Source organism: Nomascus leucogenys, chromosome 18 (assembly GCF_006542625.1).
Source record: "Nomascus leucogenys isolate Asia chromosome 18, Asia_NLE_v1, whole genome shotgun sequence".
Classification (NCBI taxonomy): Eukaryota; Metazoa; Chordata; class Mammalia; order Primates; family Hylobatidae; genus Nomascus; species Nomascus leucogenys.
Window position 1 is genome coordinate 34,102,799 of NC_044398.1, and position 26,178 is coordinate 34,128,976.

A 26,178-nucleotide genomic window follows, 5' to 3' on the forward strand; every position below is an offset into this window, starting at 1 on the left:
AATAGTACCGTTTAAGAGTTCACTTGAAAAAAGTTCTCACTGCACACAAAATTTTAAAAATTGTAAACCATTATATTTGGCCTTTGATCTGTTTTTTATTTGTGGTTTTACTCAAATTAAGATTACTTTATAGTTTAAACATCTCTTTTGTGTACCTCATTCTACTCATCACGACATCATTATGGGATAAGAATGACAACAGTAGTAATTCAATTTTAATGGTCAGAAAACTAAGACTGAAATTTAACTGTGTTTTGCAAGATCACCCAGTTGCATATTAATGTAGAGTGCATTTTAAACTCAGGGCTTTTGAATTGTTTTAGCTTAATACCTCTGTATAGTTTATTGCCTGATTTAGAAATTTTGAATAAGAATTTTGACCCTGACATGAAGAATGTGGGGACATGATGAAAAAGATAGTTTTTTGTGGTATCTTGTCTCTCTCTCTCTTTTTTTTTTGAGACGGAGTCTCACTCTGTCGCCAGGCTGGAGTGCAGTGGTGCAATCTTGGCTCACTTGCAAGCTCCGCCTCCCGGGCTCACGCCATTCTTCTGCCTCAGCCTCCCAAGTAGCTGGGACTACAGGCGCCCGCCACCACGCCCAGCTAATTTTTTGTATTTTTAGAAGAGACAGGGTTTCACCATGTTAGCCAGGTTGATCTCGATCTCCTGACCTCATGATCCACCTGCCTTGGCCTCCCAAAGTGCTGGGATTACAGGCGTGAGCCACCGCACCTGGCCGGTATCTTGTCTCTTTAAGTCTCTATACCCTGTTTCAAAAACCTCTTATCAAAGCATAATATACATACAGAAAAGGGTATAATTAATAAGTATTTATATTAATGAATTTTCAGAAACTGAAAATACCTGTGTAGCCAGCATCTAGCAAGAAACGCAACATTACCAGAACAGAATCCTCTGCTTGCCCATTCTCATGGTGGCCAATGGATTTCTGAAAATATAGATGAGTTTGTCTGTATTTGAACTTTGAAATGAAATGAAATAATATAGGATATATTATTGTTTTATATCTGGCTTCTTTTGCTTAATATTATATTCACGAGTCATCCATTTTCTGCATCATTCTCATTGCTGTAGAGTATTCCATTGTGTTAATATAGGACAGTTTATTTCATTTGTTCTACAATAGATATTTGGACAGGTTTCCTTTTTTGTTTATTATGAACAGTTTTGCTGCTGTATTCTAGTATGTGTCTTTTGGTGAACATATGTATGCATTTTTATTGTATTTATACCTATAAGTGAGATTGCTGGGTTAATTATAAGTTAGGTAAATATTCAGCTTTAGTGGATACTACAGAGGTTTTCTAAAGTAGTTATACCCACCCACTCTTTCCCATTCTCATTTCTTTTCATTATGTTTTGTTTGCTCTTATCATATTATCACAGTCATCATCTGTTTTGACCTTGCAATAAGAAATGAAGAATTTAAGATGGAGTAATGGAAAGGCATGATGATACCTCTTCCTAACATTTTATTTGCATTGCAAAATATTTGATTCCTATGATTTACGTTATGTCTACTTCAGGATGCTTGTTTTGGGGATAAAAATGGAGTATATAATAGTATTTTATGAACTGTCAAATGTGATTTACAAATGTTTAGTTTCATTATTCCCTCCCCTCCAACGTTGAGAATAAAACCAATAATTTTTCCCTCATATAATTCTCCAATTCACTGTGTGTGGGGGCAGTGGGTGTAGTGGCAGTGGTAGGTGATGGAATATTAGTGGCATCATCCTAAGTGGAGTTCACCAAGAGCTTAGAGGCTACTGAATGATTGCCACTTGGTAGCAAAGAACCAAAGAAAAGCCAGCGCATGCCTGTTTCCCTATCCCCATATTTTTCTTATCACTCCAGGAATAAAATGAGTTTATGAAATATTCATAAGAATATATACAACATAAGGGTTCAGTTTAACTTAGAATGTGAAGGAGCTTGTACTCTTAACCACCCAGATTAAGAAATAAGACATTAATAAGCTCCCTGTATGCTCCTTCCTGATTGCAGTACCTTTCTTTTCCAGAGCCTAGAGTTTTCCCTTGTTTTTCCTCTCATTTTTACTGTCTGTGTTTGTATTTCCGTGAATATAAGGTTAGCCTCTTTTTGAACTTTATATAAGTGAAATTATAATGTGAGTATTCCCCTATGGCTTCTTTCATTCAACATTTTTTTAAGGTTCATTCATGTGTGGCTCTACTTCATTAATTTTCATTTCTCTATTGGTGCTCCAATCTATGAACAAAACATAATGTCTTTGTCTATTTTATTCTTGATGTCCATTTTGTTTGTTTCCGGTTTTTTTTTTTTTGACTCTGACAAATAATATTCCTATGAACATTTTCCTGGTACAACTGTGAGAAAGTTCCTCTGAAGTATCTAATCAGAATTGGAATTTCTGAGTCCTGAAGCGTGGAAATATTTTACCCTAGAAAAACCAAACTGTTTTCCAAAGTAGTTCAGTCTTTTTTACTCCCCTCAAGTAGTAGATGTTGTTTTTCATTGTTTCACATGTATGCAAACTTGATATTATCCAACTTATGAATTTTTGTCATGTGGATAGAATATGGTGACATTTAATTGCAGTTTTAATTTACATTTCCCTGACTGCTAATAAAGTTGAACCTTTTTGTATGTTTATGGAATGTTTGTTGCCCAATCATGTCTTTTGTGTGTATGAGAGAGAGATTTTTGTGTATTCTAGCTGCAAGTACTTTGTTGGTTATATGTGTTGCAAATATTATCTTCCATTGTGTAGAGTGCTTTTTCACTCTCTGATATCCTTTGATGAAAAAAAAGTTCTTAGTTTTAATATAGTGAATTTATCAGAATTTTTTCTTTGTGGTTTGCACTTTTAGAAATCCTCGTTTGAAAATCCTTTCTTGCTCTGAGGTCATAAAAATATTCTATTCTTTTCTAAAAAATTAAGAATTTTGATCTTCACAATTGAATCTCAAATAACTTGGAACTGATTTTGGTGCATTTAAGGTGTGAGGTAGAGGTCCACTTTTATTTGTTTTCGTCTGTGGGCGATCAGTGGATTCAGGGCTTAAAGTGTGAAGAGTTCATTTGTTTTGTTTTGTTTTGTTTTTTTGCGACAGAGTGTTGCTCTGTCACCCAGGCTGGGCAGTGGTGCAGTGTCAGCTTACTGCAGCCTCGACCTCCTGGGCTCAACCAATCCTCCCAAGTAGCTGGGACTATAGGTATGCACCACCACACCCGGCTATTTTTGTTATCCTGCTAAGATTCTGAATCCTCATGCATGGCTGCTCCCACTCTTCTGTGTACCCTTTTCTCATACTACTCCAGCTCTGACTCCTTGTCAGCCCATTGGGCTCTGATACCCCACACCAATCCCCATCTCCAGATGGACACCTTCTCACTCTGCTTGGCCTCTGACACCACGTCAGTTGAGTCTACACAGGGATGCCCTCCTTACCCATTTTGGGTCTGAAACCTGGCATTGAACCCTTTACTCATTATCATGCCTGAGCTCTGGCAATCTGTGTCAGGCCATCCTGTGTGTGGATATCCACCTCTCTCTGCTTTGACTCTGATAGCCCATGCCAGGCTGCTGATTATGCACATATACTCTATTCTTTCCACTTAAGTTTGACTCTAATATCAAGCTATTTCCCCACCCCTCATGGATACTGTTTTCACTCCTTTTGGGATATGGCATATATTGGTAAGCTGCCTCCCTACGGAGACATGCTCTTTCAACCTACTTAGGCTGTGAAACTTCCTGCTGGGCTTTTGGGGTGGAAACCTATTTTGCTCTGTCTTACCTAATGGCTTGTTAAGAAAGGAATAGGAAGGTGAAGAGGAGAATTAAAAGTATCAACTTTATTGAGACAGAATATGCATTCAAATAAACTGCACCCATTTTAAGTGTACAGTTTGTTTTGATGAATATATGCAATTGTGTAATTACCACCACGTTCAAGGTATAGACCATTTCTGTACCTGATAAATTTCCTTCATTTCCCTTTGCAGTCAGTTCTTTCTCAAACCCGGCCCAGGCAACCATTATTCTGCTTTTGGTTCTAAAGTTTTATCTTTCTTAGAATTTCATCAAAATGGAACCATTTGATGTGTACTCTTTTTGTTTCTGAATTTTTTTACTCGCCTTAATGGTTTTGATACTCATCTGTGTTTTGCTAGTATCAGTAGTTCATTTCTTTTTATTGCTGGATAGACTCCATTCTACATATATGTACCACAATTTGACTTTTATCAATTTATCTGTTGATAGACATTCAGGTTGTTTTTAGTTGTGGGATAATTGGGATAATGCTGAATCTCTACATTTCAATGATGAAAGTTAATAGGAATAAATGTAATTAAGAAAAATCAGGCCAGGCACGGTGGCCCATGCCTGTAATCCCAGCACTTTGGGAGGCCGAGGCAGGTGGATCATCTGGGGTCAGGAGTTCAAGACCAGCCTGGCCAAAATGGCGAAACCCCATTTCTACTAAAAATACAAAAATTAGCCAGGCATGGTGGCATGTGCCTGTAGTCCCAGCTACTTGGGAGGCTGAGGCGGGAGGATCACTGAACACGGGAGGCAGAGGTTGCAGTGAGCCGAGATCATACCAGTGCACTGCAGCCTGGGCAACGGAGTAAGAATCTCTCAAGAAAAAAATCAGAATAGACAATTCCAAGGTGGAGTTTTGGGTTCAGGCAAATTTTCCTACTTGTACGAGCTTGGAAAAGTTGCTTAAACTCTCTGTGCTGCAGTTTCCTAGAAAAGATAATAGAGATTGAAATAGCTCTTACTTCAGGCCTATTGTGAAGAATGCATGAGGTAATTCCCATAAAATGCTAACGTAGGGCCGGGAGCGGTGGCTCATGCCTGTATAATCCCAGCACTTTGGGAGGCCGAGGTGGGCAGATCACCTGTGGTTGGGAGTTCAAGACCAGCCTGATCAACATGGAGAAACCTCGTCTCTACTCAAAATACAAAATTAGCTGAGCATGGTAGCACATGCCTGTAATGATCGGGAGGCTGAGACAGGAGAATTGTTTGAACCCAGGAGGTGGAGGCTGTGGTGAGCTAAGATCACACCATTGCACTCCAACCTGGGCAACAAGAGCAGAACTCCCTCTCAAAAACAAAACAAACAAACAAAAAACACATTAAAATGCTGACATAGTATCATGCATAGTATCTTAAAATGCTAAGCATACTATGCTGATAGTATTCTAAAATGCTAAGCATAGCATGCTGATGTTTCAGCATAACCTGATACTTGTAACGCAGTTCATGCATGTTGGCAGTTAATAATAACAACATGTTTCATAGTAACATAAAAATCAAGGGTTTTTAATTGTTCACAATTTTATGTAGCAGCCCAGAAAGCTAATTTTATTTACTTCAGTACCTGCATTTGTTTTTTATTATTCTGTCAGTACCAAGGATCATGGTAGTAATGAAGATAAAAATAAAGAGGACACAGTTTTTAACCTGTACCCAGTACATTGTTCGAAAACTATAGGTTAAAATCGGTTAGTGGGTCTTAAAATGAATTTTCATGATGACTAGAATTTTTGGTAATGAAGTAAAACAGTATAAAACTATCAGAGGACATCACATGTAATAAGGACAAATACTTTTTCATGAAATTTGTTTTTAGTGAGAGATATATGTATATCTCCCTATATTACACACATGAATATGTGCATACACATGTAAATGAATACTATTCATGTATATATGTACTTGGTTGTGTTATAAAATGTATTTTTATTGTGGATCAATGTCCCCACCCCCCAAAATAGAAAACTCTGTTCTAGTAGATAAACAATACTATGCTCAAGACTCTAAGGCCAATAAATCATAGAGCTGGGACTTCAGTAGTAAATAAGGCAGCTATCACTGCATCAATAAAACATTAAATTATCAATAAATTTACTGAGAGACATTTGTGATGTTTTATTTTTAAAAACCTGCGAAACTTTGTAGAAACCATTTATGTTCTATGGGAAGACTAAATATTATAAATGCTACAGATATTAAAGTAGTAATCAAGATGGCTAGCTTATAGTCTAGAGGAATATACATGTATTAAATAATTACAAGAATGATGTGTTGCAAAGGGTAACAAATTAGGTGTTATAAAAAGATTGTGTAAGATACAATCTGAGTGTATAATAGTGTGTCGTATAAAGATTGTACAAAATACAGTTTGAGTGTATGGTGTGTATGTACAGTTTTTCTCAGTACGATTTACAGATTTAATACAATTTCAGCCAAAATCACAACAGCTTTGTTTTTGGAATTTATCAAAATGACTCCAAAATTGGAAACACCAAAGGATAAGATTTGTGTACATTGAAAAGGAGAAAGGGGAAAAAACCCTTTAGAGCAGGATATAATACACAAATAGACACATAGAGCATTGAAAGAGAATAGGAAACATAGAAATATGTGCTGAAGTATTTAGTAAAAAGTAATTGGATATAGAAAGGTTTTTTTTTTTTGGTTTGTTTTTGTTTTTTAAAGAGCAGGGTGTTGCTGTGTTGCCTATGCTGGAGTGCAGTGATTATTCACAGGTGTGATCATAAAGTACTGCAACCTCAAACTTCTGGCTTCAAATGACCCTCCTACTTTGGCCTCCCAAGTAGCTGGGACTACAGGCATGTGCCATTGCGTCCACCTGCATATAGAAAGATTTTATGCAAAAGTTACTGAGGAAAATTTATTAGTTTAGGAAAACTTAGTTTCTTATACTGTAGCAGAACACAGATGGCTCGAGGAGTTGGATATTTTTTAAAAATCAAAATCTAGAAAAATTAGTAGAAATTAGGAATATCTTTAAGTGCCAAAACAAACCTACAGGAAGGGATATCTGGGTTCAGATATGTTCAGATGTAACAGATACGTAAATGTGTAGGTTCAATAAAAAATTTAAACAAAAAATTTGTAAATACTATTTGCTTAGAATATTATAAAGGTTCTATTTATATATAACAACATTCCAGTTAACTTGGATGCCAGATAGATATGTTTTTTATTTCAAAGTGTCTTTTCCCTGACCATCTGTGAGGATCACTTCACCTCTAAAGCGCTTATTAAAAAATCAGATTTTATAAGTCAGTGTTTTTAAAATCCTCTCAAATGTAGCTTGAATTAGTAGATTTTAAATCCCACTGTTGAATTTTACAGTATTACTCAAAAATTATTTGTAGTGCACATTCTGGGCTGTGTGATGTGATTGTTCATCTATATACCTTTGTATTTAAAAAAGAAAAAAAAAACTTAGAAAAAGAAAAGAAAGAAAACGTCTCTGTCCTCTTCCTCTGCTCCCTTTCCTAGGATGCCTCTTGTGATTGTGTTGTAGCATATCTGAATCACAAGGCAGCTTTGTTGACATCACTGATGATGCCTGTTAGTAGGGACTTGTCAGTGCTGCTAAACATTTTTGTTAGTCATTTCAAGTATCCCTGTCCATTGCAGCTGCTCTGGAACTCATAGGAGGATCTCAGTTTTTGCAAACTCATGGAAGAATCACCTGGGTAAGATGGAGTTTGTTACAGGGTTTTCAGCAAGTTAACATGTGGAAGAATTATAGTATTAGAACAAAAGTTTACCATTGTGATGTGTCAAAAAAGAAGAGTGGAAGATGGTTTGCTGACAATAGTCCTCTAATGCTTTTAGAATAGCGGAAGGTTTATCCATCTTTAATAAAATGCCGATAATGTATTAGCATCCTAATTGCATTTAGAGTTCAGAAATTCTAACTAGAACCTGTAGAAACTGCTAAAACATTTCACCTAGTAAAGCAGCCCAGAATTCCTAGACAGTCAGTTAACTATGAATTACTTATTTTTTGTTCAGTTGCTATGGATTTTTTGTACTATTTTTGCTCCTATGCATTTATTAAATATGTTTATGCAAAACACTTGGAACAGTACCCAGCACTGGTGAATAAATGTTAGCTCTTTAGTATGTATAATGTGAAACATGAAAATTGAATGCATGAAGTTATTTCTTCAGTATTTTTTAGAAAGAGTATGTTTTCTATTTTATGATCCCCTCCCCCCCCCCACACACACACCAAATGTTTCCTAATTTTGGCCTGGGCACTTTCCTTTTAGTCAAGGATTAATAGAGAGTACTAACCATTGGTTAGTGTCAGAGTTATTAGGGGGTGGTTATTATTTGATTCAGTTGTTGTTATATTCCTAGTCTTTAAGGCTTTTGTGCTTTAATGGAAATAATAATTTTTTATGTGTTTTTGATCTCCTAAAATCTGGACTGCTAGACTGTTTAATAAAAAGGAGAATTCTTTGAAGCATATTAATAACTTAAACACTAGTAACTCCTAGTTGTCGTGGGCTGTCCTATGCATTTATTTCATTTTTTTTTCAGTTTTCAAAAATAATGACTTGGTATATGGGGCTTTCACTTAATTTATTTCTAATTTCTAATTTTTAAATTGATCAGAACAATATATTTCTATGATATAAGTTCTTTGGAAGGTGTTAATATTTTCTTTGTGGGCTAGAACAGAGTTTGGAAAACTTTTCTTTAGAAGATCATGTAGTAAATATTTTAGCCATTTTGGGCAAGACACAAAACTGAGGCTATTATGTAGATAAAACATTTCAAATGCGACCATTTAAAAATGTGAAAGCCTTCTTAACTGTAGTAAAAACAGGCAGCTGGCCAGATTTATCCTGTGAACCATAGTTTGTTAATCTCTAGCCAACAGCGTGGTCAGTTTTTACGATGGCTCTGTTCGTTTGAATAGAATATATATTTTCTGTATCTTAGGTAGCAGTATGTCTATTATATCAGGCTTGTTAATTGTACTATTTATATCTTGCTTATCCTTACTAAATTTTTGCCTTTGATGTGTGATTTTCTGAGAGTAGTGTTAATCTCCAGCTATAATTACAGATGTCTCAGTTTCTCCTTTTAATGCTGTCCTTTTTTGTTGTAGTATTTTCAGGCTATTGTATTAGGTATATACATGTTTATGATTGGTACATCTTCTTGGCAGATTGGTCCTCTGATTACTAATTAGAATTCTTTGTTTATTAATACTTTCCTTTAATGCTACCCTGCTTCTCGTGTTACAATAATATTGCTATTTCAGCTTTTTGTGGGTGTGATTGTTGAGATTTATCTGGTGTTTCTCTCTCCTTTTTGCTTGCTTTTAGCTGTTTTTTGATCAAATCTTATCTTAGTTTTTTAGAGCTGCCATAACAGATTACCACACCGTGGAGGCTTACATCAATAGAATTTTATTCTGTCATAGTTCTGGAGGCTAGAAATCCAAAACCAAGGTGTTGTCATCAGGGCTTTGCTCTGTCTGAAGCCTCTGTAAGAGAAATTTGCGTTTCTTCTACCTTCTAATGGTTACCAGCAATCCTTGGCATTCCTTGGTTTGTAGATGCATCTCTCCAGTCTCTACTTCATCTTCACATGACCTTCTCCCTTGTGTGTCTGTGCGTCCAAATTTCTCCCTTATTATAAGGATATCGGCTATATTGGATTTATGACCCACCCTAATCCAGTGTGACCTCAACTTGATTACATTGTAAAGGCCTATTTTTAGTAAGGTCATATTCACAGGTTCTGGATGGACATGAATTTCTAGGGGGGACATCATTCAAGCTAGTGCAGTTCTATTGAGATGCAATATACACCGTAAAATTCAGCCTTTTGGTGTACAGTTTTTCTGAGTGTTTAATAAGCATATTTTATTTAAATAAATCTTCTCATGGGAAATGAAGAATACATTGCCTTTACTTAGAAGAAGGCTGTTAAATAAGATATCAAATTTATATATGCAGCTCACCAATATTTCCTTATTGGCAACATCCGTATTTCCACAATACAGTTCCCAAAAGGACTTCTAAGTCTCAAAATTCTGTCTCCTTTGATGTGCTTCTCTCTTGATTACACCCAGGCTTTATTAATGGTTTGCTTCATATCATTATCTCCTTCTTCATATATTTTCTTTAGAATATTCATCAATCCGTCACTAGCATCTGTTTCAGTATCGTAGGAGGGTTTCTCTTTTTCTTTGCACTTGATTTGGTTTGGCTGTGTCCCAACCCAAATCTCTTCTTGAATTGTAGCTCCCATAATCCCCACATGTTGTGGGATGGACCTGGTGAGAGGTAATTGAATCATGGGGGAAAGGGTTTTTCCCATGCTGTTCTCATTATAGTGAATAAGTCTCATGAGATCTGATGGTTTTATGAAGGGCAGTTCCCCTGCACATGCTCTCTTGCCTGCCACCATGTAAGACATGCCTGCGCTTCTCCTTCTGCCATGATTATGAGGCTTCCCAGCCACATGCAAATGTGAGTCCATTAAACCTCTTTTTCTTTATAAATTACCCAGTCTCAGGTGTCTTTATTAGCAGTGTAAGAACAGCAATCTTTTTCAACCTGAGCCAGGTAATCCCTCCCACCTTGTGTTTTCCACTTTCTTTCTTTTTTTTCTTTTTCTCTTTTCTTCTTCTTTTTTTTTTTTAAGAGTCTTACTCTGTTGCCCAGGTTGGGGTGCAGTGGCACAATCTCGGCTCACTGCACCCTCCACCTCCAGGGTTCAAGTGATTCTCCTGCCTCAGCCTCCCGAGTAGCTGGGATTATAGGTGCCTGCCACCACACGTGGCTAATTTTTGTACTTTTAGTAGAGACGAGGTTTTGCCATGTTGGCCAGGCTGGTCTCAAACTCCTGACCTCAGGTGATCTGCCTGCCTCGGCCTCCCAAAGTGCTGGGATTACAGGCGTGAGCCACCGCGCCCAGCCTTTTCCACTTTCTTTCTGCATAAAATAAGAACTGTATCAGTCTTGACCTTTTTTGAACTGCCTTCCACAGAAATGGGTTTCAGGAGATTGTTCACAGTCATGGAGTAACTCCTCCCACTTAGATTCTTTACCAAAAGGTCAAATGACCTCTCTGTGAAATGCACCTGCACATTCTCAGTGGGAACTTGATGAACTCCAGTTAAGGTAATGTAGATTTTCACAGACTTATCTGACTGATCCCATCCATAATTACTGGTTTTCACTGTATATCCCATTGTAACGGGAGCAACCACAGCATCTGGCTCTTCATTATCAAGAAGTTCTGCTTTCTTCTATGATTTCTGTTGCATCTTGTTCTGGATTTCTGTCTCAATTTTGGATTTTTTCACCTGTAAGGGCATCGCGTACTCTTTTCCTAGTAGCCATCTCCAGCAACACCTTTGCTTCTTCTAGATGTTTCTGTAGCTCTTCCAAAGCCTAGATCGGGCTGGGTCAGGCCAAAGGCCCGAGCTGCAGCCACACAGGGGAGAGAACGGGAAACGCCGTGCTGAGCCTTCAAATCGAACACAGACCCCCACCTACATGAATTTAGTATACAGTTTTATGAGCTTTAACTGACAATTGTGCAGCTATTACAATCACCTCCCAGAATTCCTTATTTTCTTTTAAAGTCAATTTCTACACCCACTGCTAGCTCCTGGCAACCACTGATATGAAAAGATTATCCTATAAATGGATATGATATAGCCTTTTGAGTGTAATATATAGCCTTTGAGTCTGGCTTTTTTTCTTAACATAATGAAACTTGAAATACTCATTTATGCTGTACCATGTATTAGGAATTTGTTTCTGTATATTGCAGAGTTAGTGTTCTATTTTAATGCTACTGGTTTGCTTATTCATTTACCAGCTGAAGGGTATTTATGTTGCTTTCTAATTTTTTTGCAGTTACAAATAAAGCTGCTGTAAACATTTGTTTACAGATTTTCACGTGAGCATGTGCTTTCATTTCTCTCGGGTAAATACTTGGGAGTAGGGTTGCTGGGTTGTATGGTAAGTGTAAACTTAACTTTTTAAGAAACTACCAAACTGTTTTCCTTGGTGACTATATCATTTTGTATTGCCACTAGCAATGTAAGAATGTAACTATTGTTCTGCATTCTTGCTGGCACTTGGTATTATCAGTGTATTTTAAAAGCCACTGAATAGGTGTTTAGTGGTATCTCATTGTTGATTTAATTTGCATTTGTGTAAAGATTAATGATATTGAGCATATTTTCATATGACTGTTTGCCATTTGTATATCTTTTTTGGTGAAGTGTCTTTTTTGCCTGTTAACATAAATGTCTTTTCTTACTGATTTTTGAGAGTCCTTTATATATTTTAGATACAGCTCCTTCATTAGGTATGTAAGTGATGAAACAAATGGATATTTTTTAAAATGGGACTAGCTTTTTGGGCAACTGTGTACAATTGTGAGTTAATAACCCTGCACCTTCACATTTGCATTATTTTTGTTACTATTGTTTTAAAATTAGCTAACACTTTAAAAAGGCTTTCTGTGAGTTATGCATTATGCTCAGTATTTTACTTGAATGATTGCAGATATTTTCTTCCAGTCCATGTCTTCTTTTATATATATATAATAATATATAATTATATATATTATATAATACATAATATATTATTATATATATTATATAATACATAATATATTATATATAACATAATTAAATATATAATATATAAATATATATAATATATAAAAAGATATATATTATATATATAAAAGAAGACATGGACTGGAAGAAAATATCTGCAATCATTCAAGTAAAATACTGAGCATAATATATTGTATATATAATTATATATAGTATATATAATTTATATTATATATTTGCATATATATTTATATATGCAGATATGTAAATATATAATATGTAGTTATATATATTTATATATAATTATATATATATAAAATTTTGTTTGTTTTTGGAGACAGAGTCTTGCTCTGTTGCCCAGGCTAGAGTGCAGTGGCGTGATCTAGGCTCACTGCAACTTCCACCTCCCTGGTTCAAGTGATTCCCCTGTCTCAGCCTCTGGAGTAGCTGGGATTACAGGTGAATGCCACCACGCCCAGCTAATTTTTTGTATTTTTTTCCGTAGAGATGGGATTTTACCATGTTGGCCAGGCTGGTCTCGGAACTCCTGACCTCAGGTGATCCTCCTGCTTCGGCCTCCCAAAAGGCTGGGATTACAGGCATGAGAGCAAAAGTTCTGCTCTTGAAGTAAAATTTATCATTTTTTTACCATCATTTTTTCCATAGATCATGTTTTTGGTCTAAGAAATCTTTGCTCAACTCAAGATTGCAAAGATTTTCTATGTTTATGTGGATAAGTTTTATGTGTGGGTAAGTTTTATTTTCTATGTTTATGTGGATAAGTTTTATAGTTTTAAGTTTGAAATTTAGGTGTATAATCTGTTTTAAGAGTTTTTGTATGTGGTGTGAGTTATGGGCCAAGATTATTTTTATCACATGTATATGTTCAGTTGTTCTAGCACCATTGGTTCGAAAGAATATTATTTCCATAGTGTTTTGCGTTAGTAATTTTGTCAGAAATGCCTTTGACCATAAATGTGTGGTTCTGTTTCTGGACTCTTTTCTTTCCTTTGATGTATGTTTATCTTTTTGCTATTACCACATTCTCTTGATTACTGGAGCTTTATAGTAAGTCTTGAAGTAGTGTGACTCTTCCAACTTTCTCTTTTCAAAATTGTTTGACTATTTTAGTTCTTTTGCCTTTCCATGTAAATTTTAGAAGCAGCGTTTGTATTTCTACAAAAAATAATTCTGCTGGGATTTTAATAGGGAGAATACTGAATCTCCAGTTGAATTTGGAAGAGAATTGGTATCTCAACAATATTTAATGTTTCCATTCATGAACAGAGGATATCTCCATTTATTTAGTTCTCTCTGATTTCTTTCACATATACACACACATATATATTCCTTCACATATACACATATGTATACACATATATGTATATACATATATGTGAAAGAAATCAACCTATATATTTAATATACAGAGTTAGTCTGTGTTTTGTTGGATTTGTACCTAAGTATTTCTCTTTTGTTACTTGGGATTTTTTTCCCTTGTCTTTTGGATTTTGCCTTATCATAAATGGTAGTTTTTTTTAAATTCAATTTTCAGTTGTTTGCCATACAACAGTTGATTTTTGTATATTGACCTTGTATGCTGTGATTTTGCTAAATTCGTGTACTAGTTCTAGTAGTTTTTGTTTTTGTCTTTGTTTGAGATGTTCTCCCTCTGTTGCCCAGACTGGAATGCAGTGGCACGATCTCAGCTCATTGCAACCCCCGCTTCCTGGATTCAAGCGATTCTCCTGCCTCAGCCTCCTGAGTAGCTGGAATTACAGGCATGTGCCACCACGCCTGGTTAATTTTTGTATTTTTAGTAGAGATGGAGTTTTGCCATGTTGGCCAGGGTGTTCTTGAATTCCTGACCTCATGTGGTCTGCCTGCCTCAGCCTCCCAAATTTCTAGTACTTTTATTATAGATACTTAAGGGACTTTCTACACCATAAATTCTGTGTCTAAATGAGGTTATTTTATTTTTTTCTTTCCTATTTGTTCGCCTTTTATTTCTTTTTCTTGCCTTATTGCACTGGATAGAAACTCCACTATGATACTAAATAGGAGTGCCTTGTTCCTGGTCTTGGGGTAGAATATTCCATCTTTCACCATTAAATATGATGTTACTGGTAGGGTGTTTTGTTTTGTTTTTAGGGGGGCGTCAGAGACAGGGTCTCCTTCTGATACCCAGGCTGGAGTGCAGTGGCACAGTCATGGCTTGCTGCAGCCTTGACTTCCCAGGCCCAGGTGATTCTCCCACCTCAGTCTCCCAATTAGCTGGGACTACAGGTGCATGCCACCACACCTGGCTAATTTTTTGTATTTTTGGTAGAGACAGAGTTTTACCATGCTGCCCAGACTGGTCTTGAACTCTTGGGCTCAAGCGATCTGCCCCTCTTGACCACCCAAAGTACTGGGGTTACAGGCATGAGCCGCCATGCCTGGTGGGTTTTTTGGATGAACTTTATCAGGTTGAGCAAGTTCTTTTATTCCTAGCTTTCTGAGTTTTTTAAAATCCTGATTGGATATTGAATTTTGCCAGGAAATTTATCTATGTCTATTGAGATAATTGTGCAGACCTTTTATTTCTCAATTTGGTGAATTACGTTGCTTTCTGACTATTGAACCAGCTTTGCATTCGTGGGATCAACCTCAGTTGCTCATGATGTATTTCCCTTTTTACATATTGTTGGTTTTGATTCTTCGATTTTTTTTTTTTTTTTTTTTTTTGAGATGGAGTCTCACTCTGTTGCCCAGGCTGGAGTGTGGGGGTGCAATCTTGGCTCACTGCAACCTCCACCTCCCAGGTTCAAGCAGTTCTCCTGCCTCGGCCTCCTGAGTAGCTGGGACCATGGGCGTGCGCCACCATGCCCGGCTAATTTTTTTTTTTCGTATTTTTAGTAGAAATGGGGTTTTGCCATGTTGGCCAGGCTCATCTCGAACTCCTGACCTCAGGTAATCCCCCCGTCTTGGCCTCCCAAAGTGCTGGGATTACACGTGTGAGATTTTTAAAAAGACTTCTGCATCCTTATACATGAAGAATATTGATCTGTAGTCTTCTTATACTGTCTTTGTTTTAGTATGAGGGAAGTGCAATTAATGGCCTCATTAATTGATTTTATTAATTTAATTTGATTTTTCTGTAAGTGGTTGTATAGAATTGATGTTATTCTCTTAAATTTTGGAACAATTTGCCAGTAAAACATCTGGCCTCAGATTTTTTTTTTTTTAGTGAGAGGCTTTAAACCATGAATTCATTTTTATTAATAGTCATATGTTTACACAGGTTATCTATTTCATCTTAGGTGAGTTTCAAGAGTTTGTTGCTTTTGAGGAATTTTGCCACTTCATGTAAGTTGTCAAATTTGTGTGTGTAGCGTCATTCATATTATTATTGCTTTATTTACTCTTAGCATTTGAGATGTCTGTAATGATATTTCTGCTTTCATTCCTGATAGTGTTTTGATTTGTGCTTTCTTTTTTGCATTTTGGCAGTTTTGCTAGATGTCTAGCAATTTTCAAAGAATGTGTTTTTAGTTTCATTGATTTATTTCTGTTTTTTAATTTTCAGTTTCATTAATTTCTGCTCTTGATTATTTTCTTCTTTCTGCTTGTTGTATGCTTGTTTTGCTCCAGTTATTGATTTGACACCTTTGTTTTAGTAAATGTATTTCATTCTATAATTTTCCCTTATCACTCTGCTTTAGTTGCATTCCATAAATTTTGGTATGTGGTGTCTGTTATTTTCCTTCAATTCACAATATTTTCTTGTTTTTCTTGAGACTTCTTTGATCCAAGGATGATTTAGAAGGTTGTCTACTTTTCAAGTGTATGGAGATTATCTTTCTGTTATTAGTTTCTAGTTAAATTCTCTTATATTCAGAGAGCATATGTTTGGTGTATTTTTAGTTCTTTTAAATTTGGCTTCTCAAATCTGTAGGTTTGTGTCTTTCACCAAATTTGGGGTGTGTTTATCCATTATTTCTTGAAATATTTTTTCTGCCCACCCCTATCCTGTGACTTCAATGACAGGAATGTTAGCTCTTTTATTACTGTCCGCATATGTTCCTGAGCAGGCTCTGTCAATTTTTTTTGACCAATCTTGTTGCTCTTTGTCATTCAGATTGGATAATTTTTGTTAATCTCTCTTTAAGTTTATTGTGTAATCTGAAATGCTAGTATTTAGCCCATCAATAGTGCATTTTAAAATTTTGGTTTTTGACTCTTTTCAGGTCTAAAATTTCCATTTGTTTCTACTTTTTATATTCTGTTTTTGTTTTGTTTTTTCTGAGATTTTTCTCTTTGTAGTCCCTTCAAGAGTTTATTCTTTTGGAGAATTTTAGTACCAGCTCTGTTAAAATCTCTTCCAATTCTACCTTCTGTGTCATTTTGTTGTTGGCATTTTTTTGATTGTCTTTTCCTTTGTGAGTTGACATTTTCTCCTTTGTTTAGATGTTGAGTTAATTTTGGATTATATATTAGATATTCGAATGTTGTATAATGAGATTCCTGATCTTCTTTAAATCTTTATTTTATTTTGTTTTTAAACAGGCAAACAATGTGGTTGAATTTAGGCTACAAGGTACAGCTAGCTGTCTTGATTGTGGTTTTAATGCCAGCTCTGTTTTCAAAGCTTTTGCCCTGCTTTCCAGATCTGTTCTGAGTATACATCTTCCAGAGGCTAGTCTGGGACCTGGGAAGTGATCTTAGGTTATTTTTCAAAGTCTTTGCTATGCTCTTTAGGATCAGATCCAAGCAAGTGCTGCTCAGGGATGAACCGATGAATTTACAACGCTTTACGGAGCTACTTTACTCAGTTCCTGGTATTTTGTGACCTCTGTGGTATTTTCTGTTTTGCTGGACTTCTCTTTTTTCCTCTATCCTAGATGCTGTTGTTTTATTTTTTCTATTCTGCTGTACACTTTCCACAAGTGCACCTGCATCTAATGCAAAGCAGTATGTGCTTGTGTTGTCTCATATTCCTTGGGGTTCCTGCATTGCAGTTGGGAAGAACACATTTAGATATTTGGAAATAGTTCAGATTTTACAGTCTGTCTCTCTTCTCAAATATACTTGTAGGTAGGACTGGCAATGCTTTTATATGTCTAGGCAGTAATAATGGAGATGAACTTTTTACTGAGATGAGTCCTTTAAAACTAAGTTTACTTTCTTTATTTGTTAATTTTTAAAAATGTGTTCTGAGAATATTGCTATTCATTAGAATGTTGCCTATGTTCTTAGAGCAAAGTCTTACTGTCCATTTGACACCACCATAGAAAAGTAATTTATCTATGCTGGAAATTTGGCAAACACTTACTCTTGACTGTCAGTCAGCATTACCTTTTGAACTTCCCTAAATACACATTTAGAAATTCTGGGCCCCATCCCTAGAGATTCTGTGTCAGTGGGTATACAGTACAATAAATTAAGAAGAAAATAACCTACATGCTCACCTCCCCTATTGTAGACGTTATCCATGGTATGGGAGAACCAGAAAAGATACATCTGAGGAAGATTGCGATGTTATGTTCCTTGAAGTTTGCTGGTTCAGTCACTGGGTTTACTGAGGCAGCCAGGAATCATGAACAAATAAGCTGTTGAACCTCAGTTGTGCTGCCTTGGTCAGGGGCTCAGTCCTGATCAAGGTAGCACGTCACCCAGTTATATTCTCCACTGGTTCATTTTTCTTGAGGCTGTCTTTCTGAACCACTGAGCATGTGGTTTCTTACTACTAAACCAATTCAGCAAAGGGTGGAACTTAATATTGTCATCTTATTTTCTTTATAATGTTTTAGAACAAAAATCTTTATTTCAACCTTTTTTTGAGGCATGATATACATCCAGTAAGTGTTTGCCAAAGTGGTTAAGGTGTACCAATCTTAAGTACACAGCTCAAGCTTTTCATATGTATGTTTAACTACAATACACTCAGGACATAGAACATTTCCAGCTTCCTGCTAGGTTCCCTAATGTTCCCTCTTAGTCAGTAACCCCCTTCCCTTTAGTCTACCATCATTCTTCTGATTTCTAACACCATAGATTAGTTTTGCCTTTTCTCAGACTTCATATAAATGGAGTTATGCGATATATATCCTCATGTAGCTAGTATTTTTAATTCAGTTATTTTTGCTGCTTAGCCTTATTGAGTTATTTAATATTATTGTTTATGGCTCCTTTGTACTCAAAACATGTCTAAACCAAAGCAGATTCAGTTGACTTTTGTTTTACACTCTTCTTAGGTGAAACAGTCTTAAAATTCTTTAGGAAATTACTCATACGCTTAATGGTTCTCTATTTCAACCGCTTATATAGTATCCGTTATTTACTTCCACAGATTATTCTTGCCGTAGCTCCCTTTTATCTTCTTCCACATTTCCTTCTAACAGTATATATAGGGGAAATGAAGATTTCTAAAATTTTATCTCCCATTTGTTCTTCACCATGCTAGCATTTGGTCTTCACCATGCTAGCATTTGGTCTTCACCATGCTAGCATTTGGTCTTCACCATGCTAGCATTTGTTCTGCGTAAATTCAGGTTGAACTGAATGTCCACAATTACTATATTAATCTAGTGTTTTTCTTCCCTTCTTTCTGACAGCATGATGGAAGTGGTTCATTGCATGATATTCAACTGTCATTGCCATCCAGTCCGGAACCAGAAGATGGTGATAAAGTATATAAGGTATGACTATGTAGTCATGCTGGATTTTTCAGAATTGTTTTTAAATACTAAAATAATGTTACAATGACAACGAAAACAATAATAAATGTATTAATACCTAAAGCATCAGGTTTGTTCTTTTGCTACTTTGTTAAGTTGAAATGGTATCTCTGTGGTGCTTTAATTTGAATTTATCAATTGGATAATGATTTGTCCTTGTAATACTACTGTTACAGGATTTAAAAAGAAAATATATTGCTCATAATGATAAATAATTGAGTTTTTAAAATATGAGTAGGAATAAAAGTTAAAATGGTTATAGGTGCTTCTCATATATAAATCCCAAAATTGAAGAAGTATACTGAAAATGAGATTAATTTATCTTTTTTCATGTTTAAAAATACAGAATACAGATGTATTTTTGTGAGTGAAAGTGTTTTTTTATAATTCTTATTATCTTTATGTCTATTTTTAGTTGAAGAAAACTCTTATATTGCAACTATTTAAGCACATATTTATTTCTTAAGCACACACAGAGATTCTTGGTTGATTTAATGTTTCCAAGTCAAGTTATAGTTAGCTTTTACATCCCATTTTCAGGGTACACTTATTAGTGTTTGCTAGTCATCTACAGTAACAACCTGAAAGCAATGGTGGCTTATAATAATGAAATTTATATTTCACTTACATATTGTCTATAGATCAGCTGGGACTCTGCTTCATGTGTCTTCTTCTTTCTGGGATCCATACTGAGCAGGATCAGCTGCTATTGTGGGACATGTTATTGTGCCAGTGGGAAGAGAACTTTGATAGGATCACATGTGAATTCTGCTTGGATGTGGCACATATCACTTTCAAAACAATTCAAGGGGCCAGGCCTGGAATTGGTGGGGCAGAAAAGCATTATTTTCTTAAAGGTTGCAGAGTGATTTATTGGGAAAAAGATTGTATATAAAGCAATCAAAATCACAAGAGTATAGTACAGTAGTCAATCTCATTCTCTCATCTTGGCTTTTCAACTTGTTGACTACCTGTCCTTGCCCAAATTGCTTCCCAACCCTGAGCTTTCATCCTGCTGTCAGTATAATACATTAAGTCAGCAGGTTCACAGCAGGCCATCTCTTCTCAACACTCAGTTGAGAACCATTGACTTAGGTAATCTCTGATGACCTCCCAGTTTAGAAAAAAAAAACTGTGAATTTGTGACTGACATTTTAAAAGCAAAGTTCACCTCTTTCCTGAATTTGTGTGTGTGTGTGTGTGTGTGTGTGTGTGTGTGTGTGTGTGAAAAAGTTTTTTACATATAAAGAATTTTTTTTTTTTTTACACAGTCTTGCTCTGTCACCCAGGCTGGAATGCAGTGGCGCAATCTCGGCTCACTGCAGCCTCGGCCTCCCGAGTTCAAGCGATTCTGCTGCCTCGATTTCCCAAGTAGCTGGGATTACAGGCATCTGCCACCATGCTCGGCTAATTTTTTGTATTTTTAGTAGAGATGGGGTTTCACCATGTTGTCCAGGCTGGTCTCGAACTCCTGACCTCAGGTAATCCACCCACCTCGGCCTCCCAAAGTGTTGGGATTGCAGGCATGAGCCATCGCACCTGGACAAGAAATTATATTTTAAAGAAAAAAAATTAATTCCAACATTTTTACGCAATTGGTATCTTTACTCTTTTTCAGTGTTCCTTTCTAGTTCATCTAAATATTTAATGTTATATGATAGACATTTTTTGCTTTTTTTTTTCTTTTTTGAGACGGAGTCTCACTCTGTTGCCCAGGCTGGAGTGCGCTGGTGCGATCTTGGCTCACTGCAAGCTCCGCCTCCCGGGTTCATGCCATTCTCCTGCCTCAGCCTCCCGAGTAGCTGGGACTACAGGTGCCCGCCACCGCGCCCAGCTAATTTTTTGTATTTTTAGTAGAGACGGGGTTTCACCATGGTCTTGAACTCCTGACCTCATGATCCGCCCGCCTCGGCCTCCCAAAGTGCTGGGATTACAGGCGTGAGCCACTGTGCCTGGCCATATGATAGACATTTTGTTACACACTATTTATTTCTTGTCCCTGCTCCATTTCCCTCCAGGCAGATTATTCCTAGTCTTTCTTATTTAAGCTGAGATGCAATAGGTCATACTGTTTCTTTTCTTCAGTATTCTGATCTCTTTTGCATTTTAATCAGCAAATCCCCAACTGTGTCACCTTTCATCCAAAATGGTTTAGCAGTGCAGTTTCAAAGACACAAATATTGCATCTTTGCCATTAAAATTTTAAGATCTAAAGTCTCCATTGGACCTACCATGCCTCTAATCTAGCCTTTTATTTTAAAATTTTTTTTATTTTTAAATTATTTTACTGTGCCATTAAAATTTTAAGATCTAAAGTCTCCATTGGATCTACCATGCCTCTAATCTAGCCTTTTATCTAATCTCAGGACAGATCCCTCTCCCATTCCCTTAATGATCTCTTCCAAATAGCCCTCTCCAAGCTCCATGCTCAGCTATACTTCTCACCCTCTGCAGGTAGCCTTATGTTTATTCATCCAGTAAATATCTTATGCTTCCTGCCTTCTAGCCTTCTTTTTTTGTTTGTTTTTTTGTTTGTTTGTTTTTTTGTTTTTTTTGTTTTGAGTCTCGCTCTGTTGCCCAGGCTGGAGTGCAGTGGTGCGATCTCGGCTCACTGCAAGCTCCGCTTCCCGGGTTCACGCCATTCTCCTGCCTCAGCCTCCCGAGTGGCTGGGACTACAGGCGCCCGCCGTCACGCCCAGCTAATTTTTTTTTTTTTTTTTTTTGTATTTTTAGTAGAGACGGGGTTTCACCGTGTTAGCCAGGATGGTCTCGATCTCCTGACCTCGTGATCCGTCCACCTCGGCCTCCCAAAGTGCTGGGATTACAAGCGTGAGCCACTGCTCCCGGCCTCCTTCTTGCCTTCTAACATATCTATATTTGTCTCATTCTTACTCCTTTGTTCCAGTTACAGGGGAAAAGTGTCCACTGTGCTATGGAAGATCAGCTCTTCTGTGTTCCTAACTCTTGTCTTCTGCTGCTGCTTAAGGACCTAACTGCATCTCTTCCTCCTCTCTCATCTGTCTTGAGTGTGCCTCATCTACTTTCTTGTCATTATTCATTTGTAAATTTGTATATCTCACTTAATTTCAGTAAATCAAATACACTTTTCCTTTACTCCCTTTAAACTCTTTTCCAGTTAGTGTGAGAACTTGGAACAATGAAAATAGCTACCATTTCAATGCTGTAGACGTTTGACATGACCTTTGTTTTAAAAGCTTTCTCCTTTGGCTTTTGTGTCACTTCTCTCTGGAATCCCTCACACCTTTCAACATTTTTTCCTGTAAGTTTCTCCTTTATGTCTTTAGTCCAGTCCTCTTTGAACGTCTTACTCTCATAATTTCAAATATGGCATATGTGGCTAACATGTAAAACTCCTTTCTTTCATGCTTGGTAATCCAGTTGCCCACCTGACACACTTCTATTGTATGTCCCACCCATAAGTACCTCTAACACAGACTCTGTCTCTCTCACCTGCCACGTGTGTGTGTGTTTGTATTTGTATGTGAGATATCTTAAACATTTTATTTAATGAAAAAGTTGATAACTGTTGAGCTCAGAAACCAATACCCCAACATACAGTGCTTTGACATACTGAACTGAAGAAGCCTCAAGATCTCTTCTGGCTCCACCATGTCCCCACCTCCCCCCTACCCCCCACCCGCCCATGTAACAATATATTTAAAACTCACACATATTCCTCTTTGGACATATTTGTTGTTCTTCCGTATTTGCCATTTCTTTTGTTGGCGCAGCTATTCACCATGTCACTCAAGCTAGAAATACAGTGTCACCCTTGAATGCTCCTCTGTTCTTTTCTCACATGCAGTAAATTGCCAAAAATCTCAAACTTTTTATTTCTTCTCTCCTTTGTCATCTATATTATCACTCTCTTGGGTCAGGCTCCTACTCTTATCTAGATTATTATAATATTTTCATAAGTGCCTAGCTCAGTTTTCTTGCCGCTGTTAAAATTTGTCCTCTAAACACCTGTCAAAGCCATCTCAAATGCAAATCTGTCACTCCCTAGCTAAGGCCATGCATGGTAGTCATGGCTCTCTGTGATCTGGCCCTTGCATAGTTTACTAGCCAATTGCTCCTCACCATTCATCAGAACCTATGTGCAACAGCGACACTGCTTATACTTCTCCAGACGTGTTATGCTTTCCCTCACCTTTGTATTATATTGTATGACACTTAGAATCCTTTAACTAAAATTCCAAGCCTACCACACTCCTCTGTCTTCTGAAACTTGTGCTTATCCTTTGGAACTCCACTGTAGTCCCTCATTCCTGATGTGTGATGTCACTTCTTTGCCTATCTTTATGTATAAAATCAGTGTTCCCAGTGCAAAGAGATGATAAATGTTTGAGATGATGGAAATGCTAATTGCCCTGATCTAATCACTATACATTATATGTATCAAAACATTACTGTGTAAACGATGAATATGTACAGTGTTATCTGTCAATTAAAAGTAAAATTAAAACAATGAAACGGTTTTGGTGGGGAAAAAAATCCTTAGAGCAGTGCCTGCCATATAGCAAGTGCTATATACATGCTGGCTATTAATGTTCTTAGCACATTGTTTGTTGATTTCATTTTTGGGTCCATTTCCTGTGTAACACTGTCAGAACCTACTGGTGACTGCATGAATGATGGCTATATAGTGTTCCATCAAGTTGCTACATTTTATTCCGGTTGTCCTCTTACAGGACAATTGTAAACTTGTTAACTTTCAGGTAACACCTTGTTATAGGTTTTCTCTTTCTTAGGATCATTTCTTTCACATAGATTCCTAGGAGCAGGATAACTGAATCAGAGCGCAGGTATTTTGATGGCTCTTAAACATACAGCTGTATATTTGTCCAAAAAGGTTAACTGCTATGTCTGATGATGTGCCATTTTTTCCTGCAATCTGGTTAATTACATTGGGTATTTCACCACTAACTTAATATTTATAAAATAATACTTTATTCAACAAGTTAAATACAACATTTTACCAGTTATATGTATATTTGTGAGAACTGGCTACTTGTCTGTTGAGGCCTTAAAAATGATCTTAAATGTTTAGACAGGCTGTTAATATACTGGAGATATAAATCCTCTGTCATATTTGCATGGATTATCAGTAGCTTTTAACTAATGTTAATTGTTAAGATGCCTTAAAATGTTATATAATTAAATATAAATCATTTCTTTTGAATAGCTATATTTGCTACATAACTTAGAAATGTGTCCTTCTAAATGTATTCTTAGAAATGTATCTTTCATGATCTGCAATCCATCTTTTTTGTCTTTATGAATTTTTATAATTCCTAAACTTGAAATTCAAGTGGAGCTTATCTTTTGTATGTAATAAAGTCTTTTTCAATTATAGTATCCATAATAGCATTTTAAAAATCTTCCACATTGTTTGGGATGCTTATGTGATATGTTCAAGCCTTTGTAAAATGTCTATTTCTGATCTCTTTGTTAAAGAGAATATATGTTTTTGTTCCCGATGTATCTAAAGGGGATGACATTCTTTGCTTAGTTACAACACATCCTAATTATTTGCTTACTTGTTTTTCTCTCTGGAAAGATAATATTCACATCTGTATTTGAATTTCCTTGCTTATATTACTTTTTCTTTTGGATAACTGAATAATGATACACAAACAACATGGGCTAACTATAGGGTAATGATTAACACTTTGGAAATGTAACTGAATTCCTGCTTAACTTGACAGTAGGTTTCCATTAGGAAATGCCATAAGTATTAGGCATTTCTTAAAGATCCAATTGACAAGGTGTTCTCTCTCTGATTCAGGAGGTACTCCTCAAAAAGTGGCTCATGGTCAAAGAATCTTCCTTGTTACCCTTCAGGCACATTTATCTTTTTTGCTGATTTGTAAACCAGCCATGAAATGCCTCTGTGCCTTTAATTATTCTATTGCCTCTGCTTCTCATGCCCTTTGTTTTCTTTCACAGGCTACTCTTATGTATCCCTTGAAGTCTAGCTGAAGTTGCTTTTTTGTATGTGATTTTTTTTTTTTTTTTACTCTGTGGCCTATGTCCCAGTTTTCATATATGTAAAAAAGGATTACAGTACCTACCTCAGGAATGTGGGTAGAATCAAATGCTTAAATATGTGCAAGTGCTTAGTTTTTAACATCTAATAAGTTCTCAATGAATGCTAACTGTTGCTGCTACTATTGCTCATTGTCAACATGTCAGACTTCATTACTGGATGAAATCTTAGATTTTTTTTTAATAGAGGATTTCCCCCCTAAATGACCAGATAGTTTATTCATTACTGTGTCTTCATCATTGATTTCATGCCTCTCATTACGGTATTTTAAATACCTCATCTAAAAATTTTTTGATATTTCAGAATGAAGATTTATTAAATGAAATAAAACAACTTAAAGAGGAAATAAAGAAAAAAGATGAAAAGATCCAACTATTAGAACTTCAGCTTGTAAGTATTGTAGTATAATGTGTAGAGACTTTTCAAACTGGGTGAAATGTGTTTTTCATAAAACTCTGAGCCAGAAGTAGAGTTTAGCTTTATTTTTGGCTCTCAAAGTTGCACTTTTATATTATTTTTAGATTATATGCACTGTAATAAAAGTATGTGATTTAACTTTTAATCTAAATACTAAGTATTTGGTTTGGAAAATTCTTCATTGATTCAGCGACCTCAGTTTTGGGTATTTAAAATTCACCAATTTACATTCATTTTGTTGATACAAGGGTAAATGGCTTTTCTTCAGATATATTTAAAGAAACAAGTACTTGCGAGTTGTGAACAGGGTATTTTCTCTCTCTGTGAGCAGAATTAGCCTGAGTATTCAGATTTAGGTAGCTCCATCACTGTCAGATTGAAGGGTACTCCAAGAAAATGTTTATTTCCTATGGATGCTATTGAATGATCCATCAGAGTCATGTTTGAATCTTCATAATCTAATAATTGTACAATTTCAAATATTAGTCTCATATGAAAACAATATGTATGGTGTCTTGAAT

General features: G+C 36.2%; 1 protein-coding gene and 1 pseudogene across 7 annotated transcripts in view; one reads left to right on the forward strand and one right to left on the reverse strand.

The window, feature by feature from the left end:
• Window positions 1-26,178, forward strand: part of CCSER2 (coiled-coil serine rich protein 2) — a 187,127-nt gene that overhangs the window by 118,865 nt on the left and 42,084 nt on the right. For all 7 annotated transcript variants that reach the window (XM_030797951.1, XM_030797953.1, XM_030797954.1 and 4 more), the window contains 2 exons: window positions 19,048-19,131; window positions 25,544-25,630. In XM_030797951.1, coding sequence (XP_030653811.1) covers window positions 19,048-19,131; window positions 25,544-25,630 — 171 coding nt within the window. The remainder of the gene's footprint in view (window positions 1-19,047; window positions 19,132-25,543; window positions 25,631-26,178) is intronic.
• Window positions 10,775-12,414, reverse strand: LOC105738992 (annotated as a pseudogene).